Source organism: Falco peregrinus, chromosome 11, assembly GCF_023634155.1.
Source record: "Falco peregrinus isolate bFalPer1 chromosome 11, bFalPer1.pri, whole genome shotgun sequence".
Classification (NCBI taxonomy): domain Eukaryota; kingdom Metazoa; phylum Chordata; class Aves; order Falconiformes; family Falconidae; genus Falco; species Falco peregrinus.
Genome location: NC_073731.1, coordinates 4,512,597 through 4,525,676, shown reverse-complemented (window position 1 = coordinate 4,525,676; position 13,080 = coordinate 4,512,597). Strand labels below are relative to the sequence as shown.

The 13,080-nt window shown below is 36.2% G+C and overlaps 1 protein-coding gene across 9 annotated transcripts in view; it reads left to right on the top strand.

Annotated features, from left to right (window-relative positions):
• USP34 (ubiquitin specific peptidase 34) overlaps positions 1-13,080 on the top strand; it is a 137,059-nt gene that overhangs the window by 27,903 nt on the left and 96,076 nt on the right. For all 9 annotated transcript variants that reach the window (XM_055816227.1, XM_055816223.1, XM_055816222.1 and 6 more), the window contains 3 exons: positions 991-1,041; positions 1,214-1,363; positions 6,725-6,792. In XM_055816227.1, the coding sequence (XP_055672202.1) occupies positions 991-1,041; positions 1,214-1,363; positions 6,725-6,792 (269 nt within the window). The remainder of the gene's footprint in view (positions 1-990; positions 1,042-1,213; positions 1,364-6,724; positions 6,793-13,080) is intronic.

The following is a 13,080-nucleotide window of genomic DNA, read 5'->3' as shown; positions in this document are numbered from 1 at the left end:
ATGTTAAGCTCACATTTGATTTGTGACTATGAGAACTGGTTGTTTGGCATGGAGGGATGGGAAGGAGAAGAATGTGTGCTGCAACTACCTGCAAGTATCCATGGCAATGTTGGGGTTTTACAGTCACATTTTATGTGATCTTCAGTGCTCTTTTGCCCCCAGCCATATGCGAGATACATACAATATATGTTACAACCCCAATAAAGAAAATTCCTGCTTTATACTGCCCAACGAGTGGATGTTGTGAACGTTAAAAAGAAAATCTATTTTTCCAGACCCTTTTCAGTTTAGTACATATAGAAAATAATTTTATTGCTGCAGTGAATAGGTAACAGATTGATAGGGTGATACAATTCCTTCTTCCTCTTTCGTTAGCTTAAACCTGTAAAGTCTATAAGACACTTATTTTATATGATGTGATTTGTTTTATGTAAAAGAATATAGTAGTTGAAGGCAAAGAATTCTAATATTCTGATGGAAATGAATAATCCAACAGTTTAGGCCCTTAAGTCATTAAATGTAGGATTGTAGAACATCCTGTATTTCATCTAAATTCAGATGTTTGGATATATGTCTCATCTTTATGTAGAAATTGCATTCAGAAACACCTAGATTGGTTCTGATCTGTAATTCTCAGGCTGGGGTGCAGCCATCCCCTCTGCAGTATTTGGTTGAAAAAATTGGTGATGTGAAGTGGGGTGGGGTTGAAGAATAATCTGTTGATCCAGCCATTGAAAGCCACTGCTGACATTTTATCCTGAGAGTATATTTGTGTACTTACAAATACATACTAATAAAGGTAAAACGGTGGCCTGGAAAAGTATGTTTTGCAGTGTAAAAGTGCAGCAAAGCTTGAGAGCTTCTGTGTAAACTGGGGATTCATTTTTTTCTGGTAGTTGACTATAGTATCTGTTAAAAGTCAGTGGTTTTTTGTTCTATAAATGTATTTCTGTTGCTTCAGTTAATTTTATTTTTTTTCTTTTTAAACAGGATATTTCTGCTCAAGAAAGCAATATATTAGGGGCGTTCTGTGATATGAATGTAAGTTGTCCATTTTTAAAAAGGTGCATATTTCCTAGAACCTTAAAATAGCCATGTTCACTCCTCTGTATAGATTTGTGTTACACTAATCTACCTTGCGAATTTTCTGTGTGTCTGAATAGATCTAGTATTGATTGTTCAAATTATTCTTTTTGTTTGTTTATATTTCTAGGACGTAGAAGTACCATTGCACTTGCTTCGTTATGTTTGTCTGTTTTGTGGAAAAAATGGCCTTTCCCTCATGAAGGATTGTTTTGAATACGGAACCCCTGAGACGCTGCCGTTTCTTATAGCACATGCATTTATCACAGTGGTATCTAATGTAAGTATCGCCTTTGAATTGTTTAATGTTAAACACAAAAAGTAAAAGGACTGAAGTCTGGAAGAATTTTGTAGGACTGGGGAGGGAAAAAAACACTATAAGATTTTCTTTGTTAGGAATGTGAGGTTTGCTGGTCCACTGAGTATTTCATCATCCAAACTCTATAGATCTCTTGTAAGCACACAAGTAGTTTTGCAAGTTTGTACCTAGACACAGAAGTTGTAAGAGCCCCAGAAAGTACTTATAAGAATGTTGTCAGAGGTCATTTCTGTCCTTGAAATTGTCATGGAAATGTTTTAAGCTTCAGGGTATACTAACTTTTTACCTGTTTCCTATGAGGCACAAAGGAAAAGCCGATGGATTTCTTTTCTTCTCAATTTCCTGTGATTATATATCATTATATACATTTGCAGCATAGAGGTGACTATCTTTTCTTTTCACTGAGTTTTAGAATTCATATCCTTCATCATTGCTCCATCTTGAAATAATAGCAGTTTTTCACTAGCAGAAATTGATTCTAATGGAGATTTGAAGGAGAATCACAATAGAAATAAAACGCACAGTCTCTGAAGGAGGACACAGGAAGACTTAGGGTAATGTGAGAATGTGAAGTCATGACCTGTCTCGTGGGTGTTACATATGGACGAAAAGGAAAAACAATAGTTTGTTATGCCTTGGATTAAGTTAGTTTAATTTTGACTTTTTTTGCAATTTTAAATATTTAAAATCAGGTCTGTCCTTCCACACATCTTCCCTCCTTCCTTATTGCTGTCACTGACCAGCCAGGATGCTGTTATAAATAACTTCTGGAATATATTTGCGTAGAGGGAACCAGTGACTGAAATAAAGCTAGTGATGGTGATATACATCCCTTGCTCCTGATCCTTTTAGTGTAATGGTTCTTAGCTTGTAGGTCAGAGAGCAAATGAGTAAGGCTATGATATGCTCTGTTCTTGTAAGCTTGAACAGGAGGACTGTTGCAGGGCTTCTGTATGTTAAATTATGGAGATAGGATCATCTTCTGGCCCTTTCTGCATGAACTGATGAGCTTTCGAGTGATAATCCAATGATAATAATGATGGTAACAGTAAGATGAGTTTTCCATCTCTAGCTGTTGTCAGTGCAGCCTGCAGTCTTAATCAATCTGCTGAAAATGTGTGGCCTTGTAGGTTATTCTGGTTTAGAAGTAAATTTTGGCCATGGAACCAAACATTTTTGCATGTCTGATTTCTGTTTTAATTTGTGAGAATGGGCAAAACGGTTCTGAATCATGAGTGGCAGCTCCCTATCACACCAGCATTTTTTTCAACAAGCATTCTGACTGCAAACCCCATTTCCTAGATAGCCTATACCAGTGTATGTTTATAAACTGCATCTGCCTTTCTTCTTTGTCCTTTTTTGAAGTCTTTATTTTTCTCTACATAAATTGTTTATTTTCTTTATTCTTGGTGATGCGCCATAACCCAAAGTATTTCCCTGCGAAGTTTCTCCTTTCAGATAATCACTTAGCAACTTTGCATTTATCTTTTGTTCTAGGTAATACATCTAGCTGTCTCTTGCAGGTATTTTAGATGAATGCTATGGTTAAACCTGCCAGATAAAATGAAGTTCAACCCAAACCATAACCAGTTGAAGTACTTTTTCTTCAACCTCTACCATTCAACTAGAATCTTTCTTTCGAACTCTGTCTGGCTTTGCTTGTAGATCTCTGTGAGTTAAGAAGAAAATGGTTTTTAAAAGAACATTTTCTTTAGATTTTATCTGTCAGTTCACTACAGAAAGTATAAGAACATGTTTTATGTGTAATGTGCTTTATTCATCCACTTCCCGCATTTAGGTGTCACTCAGTGTACTTGTTAACAGTGCTTCTGACTTGCAAACACAATGTTTGTTCGTTCAGAATGAGACTGCTAATTTTTTTGACAAAATACACTTTATTTTTTTGATATATAAACCCATTATTTTTCTCTACCTCTGTAATGGTGCATAAGCTTCTAATTTTGACGTAAATGTTTCTCTTTCCCTGTTTCTTTTTATATCATATATCAATTTAGGTGAATACAATTTTTTTAATAAATGTTTCTGATTGTCTGTGAAATGATATACCAAACTCCAATAAAACAAAAAGAAGCATTCACAAAGTTGTATTTTTTTCGGGGGGGGGGGGGGGGGGGGGGGAATAATTGGTGATCTCAGTATGAACTCTGCTAATCTGACTTGATTTTATCCCAATGCATTTGAGTTTATGGGATTTATGCATAGTGTGAGATTTATGACTGACCCTGTCAATAATAGCTCAGTGAACAGCTCTGCAGTGTCAACTGTTAACTGGTTCTCAGTGTGTAAAGCCAGAACCATAGTATGTAGCAACTCTTAAATACATTTTCACAGTTGTACTAACTCTTGAGCATGGCAGTTTAGTAGTCATTATTGTAAAGAGTCCTAGAAGTATCCATGCTGGAATTTTATTTTAAAGCCTGTGAGATGAATGAGTTGTTTAGCTACTACCATAAATGTTTCAAAAATATTTTCAGAAAGATTGTGGTGTGGATGAACCAATTGATTTGTCATTAAAAAGTCAGGCTTAGTAGTAAGCTCCAGGAAGTAGAATAGGTGAAGTTGGAAATAGTGAACTGAAGTCAAAGAATCATTTGCTAACATTCAACTTCTCGTAGACAAGGCTGCAGAGGCGTGTGGAAAATATTTGCTTTGTTTCTTCCACAAAGGAGGGTGAATAGCTCATTAAGTTCACTCTACAGGTGCATGTAAGAGAAGACCATTACCACAAATTAGTAAAGACTGTGGGGAATTGAGCTACTTGTGTGTGATTACTGGTGTCTTCTTTATATAGAGGTCATTAAAATTATTGAAAAGATGTTTCCTTAAATTTTTGTATCCGTCAAATCTCATTTGAGTAAATGGCTTTGCCAGGCAAGCTAATGTTTGTAACGATGAAGCCAGCAAATGTAATACAATGCAATTTACTTCACACAGGGAGTTGGCTGGTTTGCACTCTTGTTTTTCTCCAGCTCGCAGTTCTGCAAGATACTTTCTTAGCAACCTGTATTGTGGCAGGACTGACTGTTCCTTCTTAGGTTGTTTCTTTGCTGTCTTTTTTAGTTAGATACTTGGTTCCTCCTTTCTTCCCACATTTTATGTTCCATGGTATTTGCTCATGGAACTAACTAACATTGCTCGTCAGGACTAACTACCTGATGTGTTGGTCTTCCTAAAAATACCAAAGTAGCAGACAGAGAAACGAATGACCTACAGCTTGTTCTGTAGAGGGTTTAAACCTCACTGAGAAAGCCTGTTAATTGCTTCATTCTGTACCAGTTCAGTTTTGTGGATGATTAACTGCTCCCTCAGCGGATATGAATTAGTTGAAATAATGCTGATGGTTTCCAAAATGTTGGTTTAATTGTACTGCGTGAAACTTCAAAAACTTGTCAGAAGTAAAAACTGTTGAGAGATGCACTGCCTTTTAGAAATGAATTACCTATGAAAAGAACAAATAAAAAAAAGAAACCAAAAACCTCTGAAGCTTGAGAACAGAGCAAATGCAATAAATTGTCTTAAAAGCAGGTGGAAGCAAAAAAAAAAAAAGTATGATGGAAGTTACGAATTTTTAATGTAACTTTATATATGTCATTTTTGTCATTTTATATATGCTATTTCATGTAATTTTATTTAAATAGTATGTTTATATTTGAGTTCATGATGAAAATCAAGTTTTCATCTCTAACATGAAATTATCCATGATCTAAATTCTGAGGATGAAGGTTGTATATAATGCAATTATACAGATGTATGAAATGGCATTAGAAGTTTGAATTAATACAGAGTGAAAATTACTATGAACAATGAAAGTTATTAAAAAAAATTATAAAAATATTTCCTACTTCTATTTTATGAAGAAACATATTCGCTTTTCTGTTTCAAACTGCTCATGAAAAAGAGCATGTATCATGTTAAAAATCAAATTATACAACAGTATCTTGTCATCCTTGCAATTCCTTGTCAAAATGTTATTTAATTCCTGTTTCTAGAACAAGCATCTTCTAGTTACACTTTCTATCTTTGGGATGTTAGCATTTTTTTCTTCTTGAGACTGCCAGTTGGATCAGAAGCTTATTCCAAATGTGGTCTTCCATGCAATGTGAAGAATTGGCTGGTTTGTCGTGCAGAGTAGGGTAGTATTGTTACTGTGTAGTGTTAGTTGCATTGTAAAAAATAAGTCTGAAAATACTTTTTTCAGAATGAACTCGTAAAATTGTTTGGCTAATTCCAGAAAAGTTTAAGATAAATGTTGGTGATACAGTTTTACTACAGCCTAGTATTTTTCTCTCCCAGCAAGGAGAGTTTAGATTTTCTTCGTACAGAATTTCGCAAAATCCTGGTGAGAATTTAGTCCTCAGCTAGAATTTATTGCATTAGTTGCAAAGATTAAACATTCTTTGAAGTATAAACATGGAGATGTAAATTGACCTGACAGCTTTGAGTGACTGATGGTGTTAGCTATTCACAAGATTTGTGTGCTCACATGATTAAAATTATGTGGGTAGTAGTAACAGCTGCTAATGTTTCATCTCTGCTAGATCCCTTGCCTGGCATGTAGTTGTCTTTCTGTAACAGGTTTAACAGGCTCAGCATTCCTTTTTGAAATGCAGATTGAACTTCTGAGTTTGCCTGTGTAAGTAGTTTGGTTGGTCCTCTCTTCCTCACAGCGGTGCTAACTAGCTGTTGCAGGGTTTTCTTCTCTGCATACATTTTCTTCCTGCATAGTTTTGCAAAGATGGTAAAAGGCAGAATGGTAAATATGGGAATGCAAATATGATAGTAAAAAACCTGTGCTTAATCACTGGTTATAAAGCATGATTTTATTTTATAGGATATATAAGCCCTAAGAAGCAAACCATCAACACAAGTGAAATAAAGTGATTTGACTTAGGAGAGATTTGCAAGGAAGAGAAAGAATGGAATTACTTTCTTGTAGACTTTAAAAGAAGAAGGAACGAGAAACCCCACAGGACTGAGCAGTTTTTCCTATGGAAGAAACTACAGAAAATACAAAAATGAGACATCTGGGATTTATGATACTGTTTACAGAGAGTTTATATTTTCCAAGTGACTAGAAGAAAAGATGCAACTCCTGTCTGTAGGTCATAGAAACGTTCCTTAGATAACAGTTCTGAAAATGAAATTTAAGTAGTTGAAAGAGTTGAAGCTGAATTAAAAACAACAAAGCTTTTTTTTAAAGTGGGGTTGCACATGCAAATGTACCAGCAATATTTCATTTTTTACCATTCTCATTAAACGTCATTAATGAAATTTTTATTTATTTATGTTTTTGCATTATAGATCAGAATATGGCTACACATCCCTGCTGTCATGCAGCACATTATACCCTTTAGGACTTACGTTATCAGGTAAATTTTTAATTTAAGAAATTTTATTGTGGGACTTTTTGACATCATCTATTTATAATTTCAGCTGATACACTTTTAATTGTTTGAGTTGTTGCTCTGACTATATCATTTCAACAAGGAGAGTGAAGGTAATGTTTCAAGTTAGTTTGGGCAGCTCCTTACATCTGTCTGATTTCTGTATCAATCAGATCAATCTTGTTAATAGCTTTTTTAGTGTGATGTCCAGCCCCATTCCGACATGTCGTGTCAGGTTCAGTTGTAATACGGTTTCACTTACTGCAGTGTCTTCATAAAACTTTACATAAAATGTGCAGTGAGGCGATGCAGGTAGAAGAGCAGTATGTAGTCATTGAGATTTCATATACAGAATTTCACTGAGTTTTAACACTGCTTTACATTTTGATGTTCTATGTTTCCAGCTGGCAGGAGCTGAAGTGTTATCAAAAGTCTACTCACACTTTTATGTATCTAAATATATCCAGTCCCAAAGATTTTCTTTATGTCAAGCTGCCTATCATGAAAAACACTTTAGATTTAAAGCACTTATAAAGATATTTAATTATACAAGCAATTTATTTTTATTGGGTTTCTCAGGTCAATAGAACAAATCCCATGAGTTGCTGATGAAATTATCTTGCGTATATGTATCTGCCCAGAGGTGTAGGGGTGCGACACAGCTAATTCTTCTTCCAGTGGCCCAACATTAAGCTTTACCGGTGCAGACAACCTAAAAGGCCACTGCTCTTGCATGAGCCCACAGCTCCTTCAAGGCTCTGGATTTCCTATAACTGTAATAATGAAAATGTGTTTACACTGGTCATAGCTTACTTCCCTGATAGCAGTAAAACGTGCCTTTACAGATTATATTGCTTAACTATACCAGTAGAAAATTATACTGTTCACAAAAACAATTACATTGATAAGAAAAAGTGCACAGAATGATGAGACTCAGAACTATGTTTCATATTTAGAAACGTTCTGGGTTTAATTGTAAAGAATATTGACTATAAATTTAAGTACTGGTTTGGCTATCAATCCATCTTGCAATAGCATGGTCTCTACCAAAGTGATACCAGCCAAGGAGAGTATTTTGATCTTTTATTAAAACATACCACTCTTGAGTTACAGTCTAGCCATGTCCACTCCTTTAATGCTAATGTGTTATGTTTGAAACCTTATAAAGGTAATTACTAATCATGAAGCAGTCTAGGAAGGACAGGCAGAGGATCTTCAAGTTCTTGTCTCCGTACATATTCCATTAATGGCTGTTCATGTACCTGGGAATTTGGTTTATGAGTCTTACCTATCTTCTTACTATGTATGGAAATTAAAAAGAGCACTGAAGGATCAACAGTTAGAGATAGGCTGATAAGAAGGAGCTTGTGAGACACAATAACATAGCCTGCAGTCTTTGCTGTTAGTCTCCAATTGCTTGTCATCCTCTAATTCTTCAAGCATTTTCTATTTTATAACTGTAGCTGCAATTAGGGTCACTGGAATGAATAGAAGTTTTTTTTTCCTGCTTTCTCCTCATCTCTTCACTGATAGAATATTTGCATCTGATTTGAAATGTGATTTGTCAGCAGTTTCTTGCCATAAATAATACCCTTGATGTCTGTTCTTAGCGTTTACAATACGTTCATGTCAATCAGAATGATAATATTGATACAGGATACATCTCTGGAAAACACTAGCAGTTTAGAGAAGAAAGGGGACGTTCCTCCAGTTTCTGTTTTTCACAGCTGAATCCTGATGGGAGATCTGGAATTTCTCAACATTACAAAATCCAAAGCGAGTGGGACTTGAAACTTGGAGGCCATATAACAAAAATAACCTCTAGTGTTCTGCCTTTCTGTGGGACGGAAATTAACACAGATGCCTTTGGTAAAAGACTTTCTTGATGTATGCAGCTCACCCCATGTGGTTGTCAAGCTTAGGGATCTTGTCTTAGCAGCTCTAGGCCTCCATCTGCTTTTTACTGTAGTAAAAAAAAAAAAAAAGCAAACATAATTCTGGGCACAGCAGCACAGCACCTTTGAAACAAATCCTGCAATAGCTTCTCCTGCTATGCAAACTAAGAAGGTTTAGGGAGGGTTTTAGTCTATGTAGAATGAGCTCTTGGGGCTCTAATTGGCTGTTAGTCCAAATTGCCACTCATGTAGATTCCTTGCAAGAGCTGCATTTTTGAGTGCTGATCAGCATAAGCAGAAAGAGAGATCACCTGACTGGCATCTTAGCAGCATCTTTTATCAAATGAGGTTAACCTTTATATTCCTGTTCTGTGGTTATTTGTACTGGGAGTGGATGAAACGGACAGCAAAGTGTGCATTTGTGTAGAGGAGACCACTGCTGGAATTTGCAGAGATCATGGACGCAATGCTGTCATTATTGCTACTACTAAAAAAAGGCTACTAAATGCTATGTTCTGCCTGGGGAATGGAGCACCAGCATTCTTATCTTGCCCATGAAGGGCCTATGTTTTTATGCAGTTTAGGAAAGAAATAAAGGACTTACAGTAAGGAAGCAAAGTGGTTTTGACCTCAGAAGGAAGCTTTTATTGATCCTAATACCTTGGAATTCTACATTTCAAATTGCAAAATTCTCATGAAAAAAAGAAGAGACTTCTTGACAAAGTGACGTAACTGCAATTATAAATGAGGGCAAGTTGTTGATGATGTGTCTTATAAAAGACATGAGTTCCATCTGTCTCCTACCTCAAGATCAGAGATGAGAGATGCTCTGCGTGGTTCCAGCTATTGAATGCCTGAAGAGAGCAGTAGCTATAAACAGCGGTGTTTTGAGGACAGTGTTTTTTTCAGTGGCAAGGTTGTTGATGGAAAGTGTCATGGATAGCTCTATCCTTTAGAAAGAAGATGACTAGCAATGAAGTCCAGTTTTATGAGAAGTAAGAGATAAAGTTGTATGTCTGATATTGTACGTGCCTCTATAAACCACCAGAATGTGCTGCATAGTATGAAGGAAAAGACCTGAAATTCTGCTTTCTTTGACATCCCAGTCGGTGTTACCTACTTAATGTTCCTCTGGCAAAACCTGAGTGCTGTGTGTAGCATTAGTACTGACCAATACCATGTTTAATTCTAACCCTTTCTCCTCTCCTCACTTTTTCCTCTCTCTCACTTCAAGACAGATCTTGAGATATTTTTTTTTTTACGAAGGATTCATGTCTCTGCCCCAGTTAGGGAGAAACAGAACATTCTGTGCTCAAGCACATTGAGAGGAAATCGCAAGTGACAGTTGTTCCTGTGGTAGCCGCTTAGTCTCGGCACAGGGCACAGGCATAGCACTGCTGTGTGCAGAGGAAGTGAAAGCTCCGAACAGAAGTGTTGATCCACAGTGCTTCCTGTGGAATACAGTAAGAGAGAATGCAGCCGAAAGAATTCAAATTACTTTTCCGCTTAAAAATATTTTTCTGAAGAATTTAAGTGTTACGGGAGTGCCCAAGATGACCTTTTGCTACTAAATGTCCTGAAAAACTCTTCTAATAAGCCTTGAAGTTTTCAATTGCAAAAAATATTTTAACTGCTCCAAAAATCTGAAGATCTATGCTGTAGGTGCAAAGAATAGACAAGTCAGGAGACAATAGCCAGGCACTTAAGTGAATGCTTCATATCACTGAGGAGCGCTGACTCATTCTGCTAGATATCCCTTTTGCAGCTGTGGTCCAAAGGAGTCATATTAAGGGAAAAAAAGATCTATTTCACAGCTGAGTAGCTGAAGTCCTGAAGCATAAGATGTGGTTGCAAGTGTTACATTAACATGGAACCGCATGTTTAAAACTGAACTCTCTCTATCTCCAAATATAGAAAATTTAAATAGATTCAGTAGACTAAAACTGATATTTTAAAAATTAATGTATATGTGTATGTGTTGCTTAAATGTAGATAATATATATTCACTGATTATTTTAAGTATGCCAGTCTGGCAGGACAGGTCCTATACATATATAGACCATCCCTTATGTATATGTATAAGAAGAGGTATGTTTCTTTCCAAAAGTCTCATTTAGGCAAAATTTTCAGATTTACTAGTTTACAGAGATTGTGAAGTATTTTTCATGTATTCCTTTAAGACTTAATGCTAATCAGAATCAAAAAGATAAAAATTTAGGAATTAAAAAAAAGTGAAGGACAGAATGAAAGCCATTATATGAGTCAGTCACATATTCACATTTATATGCTATATACAGTTCTGATCGTTCCATGTCACAGAGATAATAAGAGAACTACCTAGGTGATAGGAAGGGTGACGAAGAAGGTAGGAGATAAAAAATTACATTGATAGGAGGAGAGACGTAGTCTAGGAGTTTTTTTGACAAGGGAAATGGCTGTTACGTGAATAATACGAAGACAGTAAATAGGGAATGATAATTCACAGGTTTTAAAAAACAAGAAATGGAGAGCATGCATACAAATGTCAGGAAAGGAGGTTGTTTTTCATGCGAACAGAATTGTGAAGCTAAGTGGCCTAGGTTAATAAGAAAGCCACAAGGATAAATAGAAAGAGATAAATGAATTCACAGTAGTAGATAGGTGCATCCATTTTGTTATATATGGGATAAACCTTTCATCTGCTTTTAGAGTGGCCATATTTGGCTAAATAGACCTTTTGCCTTGCTTCAGTATCACTGTTCTTATGTAAGGCAATGCAGCAAATTTGCAGTCAGTGTCAGGAAAGATGTGTGTGCATTGCCAGTGCTAGCTAAAGGTTTCTTTTGTTAATAATAACATTCTACCAGTAAAAGCATAACATGGACCCAGTTTACTGATACAGATGGGTTTAAGCCACTGTGTCTTTCCACAGTGAAAATGAGGCTTGGCCTATTCTGCATGTTTCTGTAGTTTTAGTCCTGGTAGTAAAGATATGATCATACTTGATTTGTGACCGGTGTAGTAGGGCCAATAAATTTTCTGGTGTAGATGCAGGTATACTTGTAAAGACAAGCATGCTATCTTCTATGTTTATACTGTACCTGGTTAGAATAACCCAGTTGTGTTAAAAAAAACAACCTAGGATGTGGATTAACAAGTAAAAAGTGCTCTTTCCTGTGCAACTTTAGGGCCTTGGCAAAACAGATTGTTATGTAGTACCTGTTGAGGTACTTCTGTAGCTGTGAAAATGTACCTACACGGTTGGGATTTTTTTTAAACGCTGTCCCTTAATGATATTATAATATGGAAAACATGACACAAGTCTGATTCAGGCTTGGACTAAATACAGTAAACGTGCTGAAAGAACCGTAACGATGTTGTTGTAGTATGAATTTTATGAATGAAAGTAGGTTTATACTGATACTATTGCATTAAAATAAAAATTGTTTTGTTGTATAAACTAGATTAGTATAGTTGCTTCACGAAACTTTCTAGTGTGAGGAAGATCTCAGGTGAAAGTCCTGATAAAGAGATGTAGTGAAGCCACAAAAGCACCCTTGGTGCTGTATATGTAGATGTGTCCATTCCCGCCTGTCTGTTGCACACAAGCACTCTTTGTCTGTCCCAAGTAAAATGAAAAAAAATCATGTAGTTTATTTATGCATGTTTGAGATCTTTAGAAGTCCTTCACAAAACGATTGAGTATGACTTGATGTCCATTATGAACGTTGAAACACTTCGGGAACCAGGGCTGATTGTACTTTGCATGTCAAAACGGGGATATAAAAACTGGTCCAAGGTTGCTGATAGTCATATTGAGATTATTAGGTTTTGCACCATGGACCAATGCATTTTTTCATCAGTGTAACTCCCCTCACCTGTCCATAGGTTAAAGATTGGTCACTGGGTCTCGTTTGCTGCTGGACTTTTCAAATGAGTATTCCCTTCTTGTTGCTACTTTTGTTTAGAAGTCATAGCACAGAGGCATTACTTTCTTGCTGTGATCTGATTTCCAGTGGTCCACATGAGAAGACAAATTTCACAATTAATAACAGTGAAAGATCTGATTGCCTTGGCCCTGAATGGTCCTTCTTTTGTTCTGCTGTTACTTGTCTGTGATTTCTAGCATAGATCTACAGTCCCTGAGATTATTTGCACTGAAGTCACTTTCCTGTGTTTGACAATGTTAAGTATCATTTAAGTGTGTTTATTTTAAGGCCTCTACGCAAGAGCAGTGAAAAACGGCCTTAATCTAAATAAGAGTCAGGTCCTGTATTTTTGCTTTTTAAAAAGTGTACTGATGTTTATATTATGTAAATGCAAAGGAATGGCACATAAATCTAGTTCAGGGTATTATCTCTTGTGTTTTTTAAGAGAGTCATGCATATATTTGGCCAGT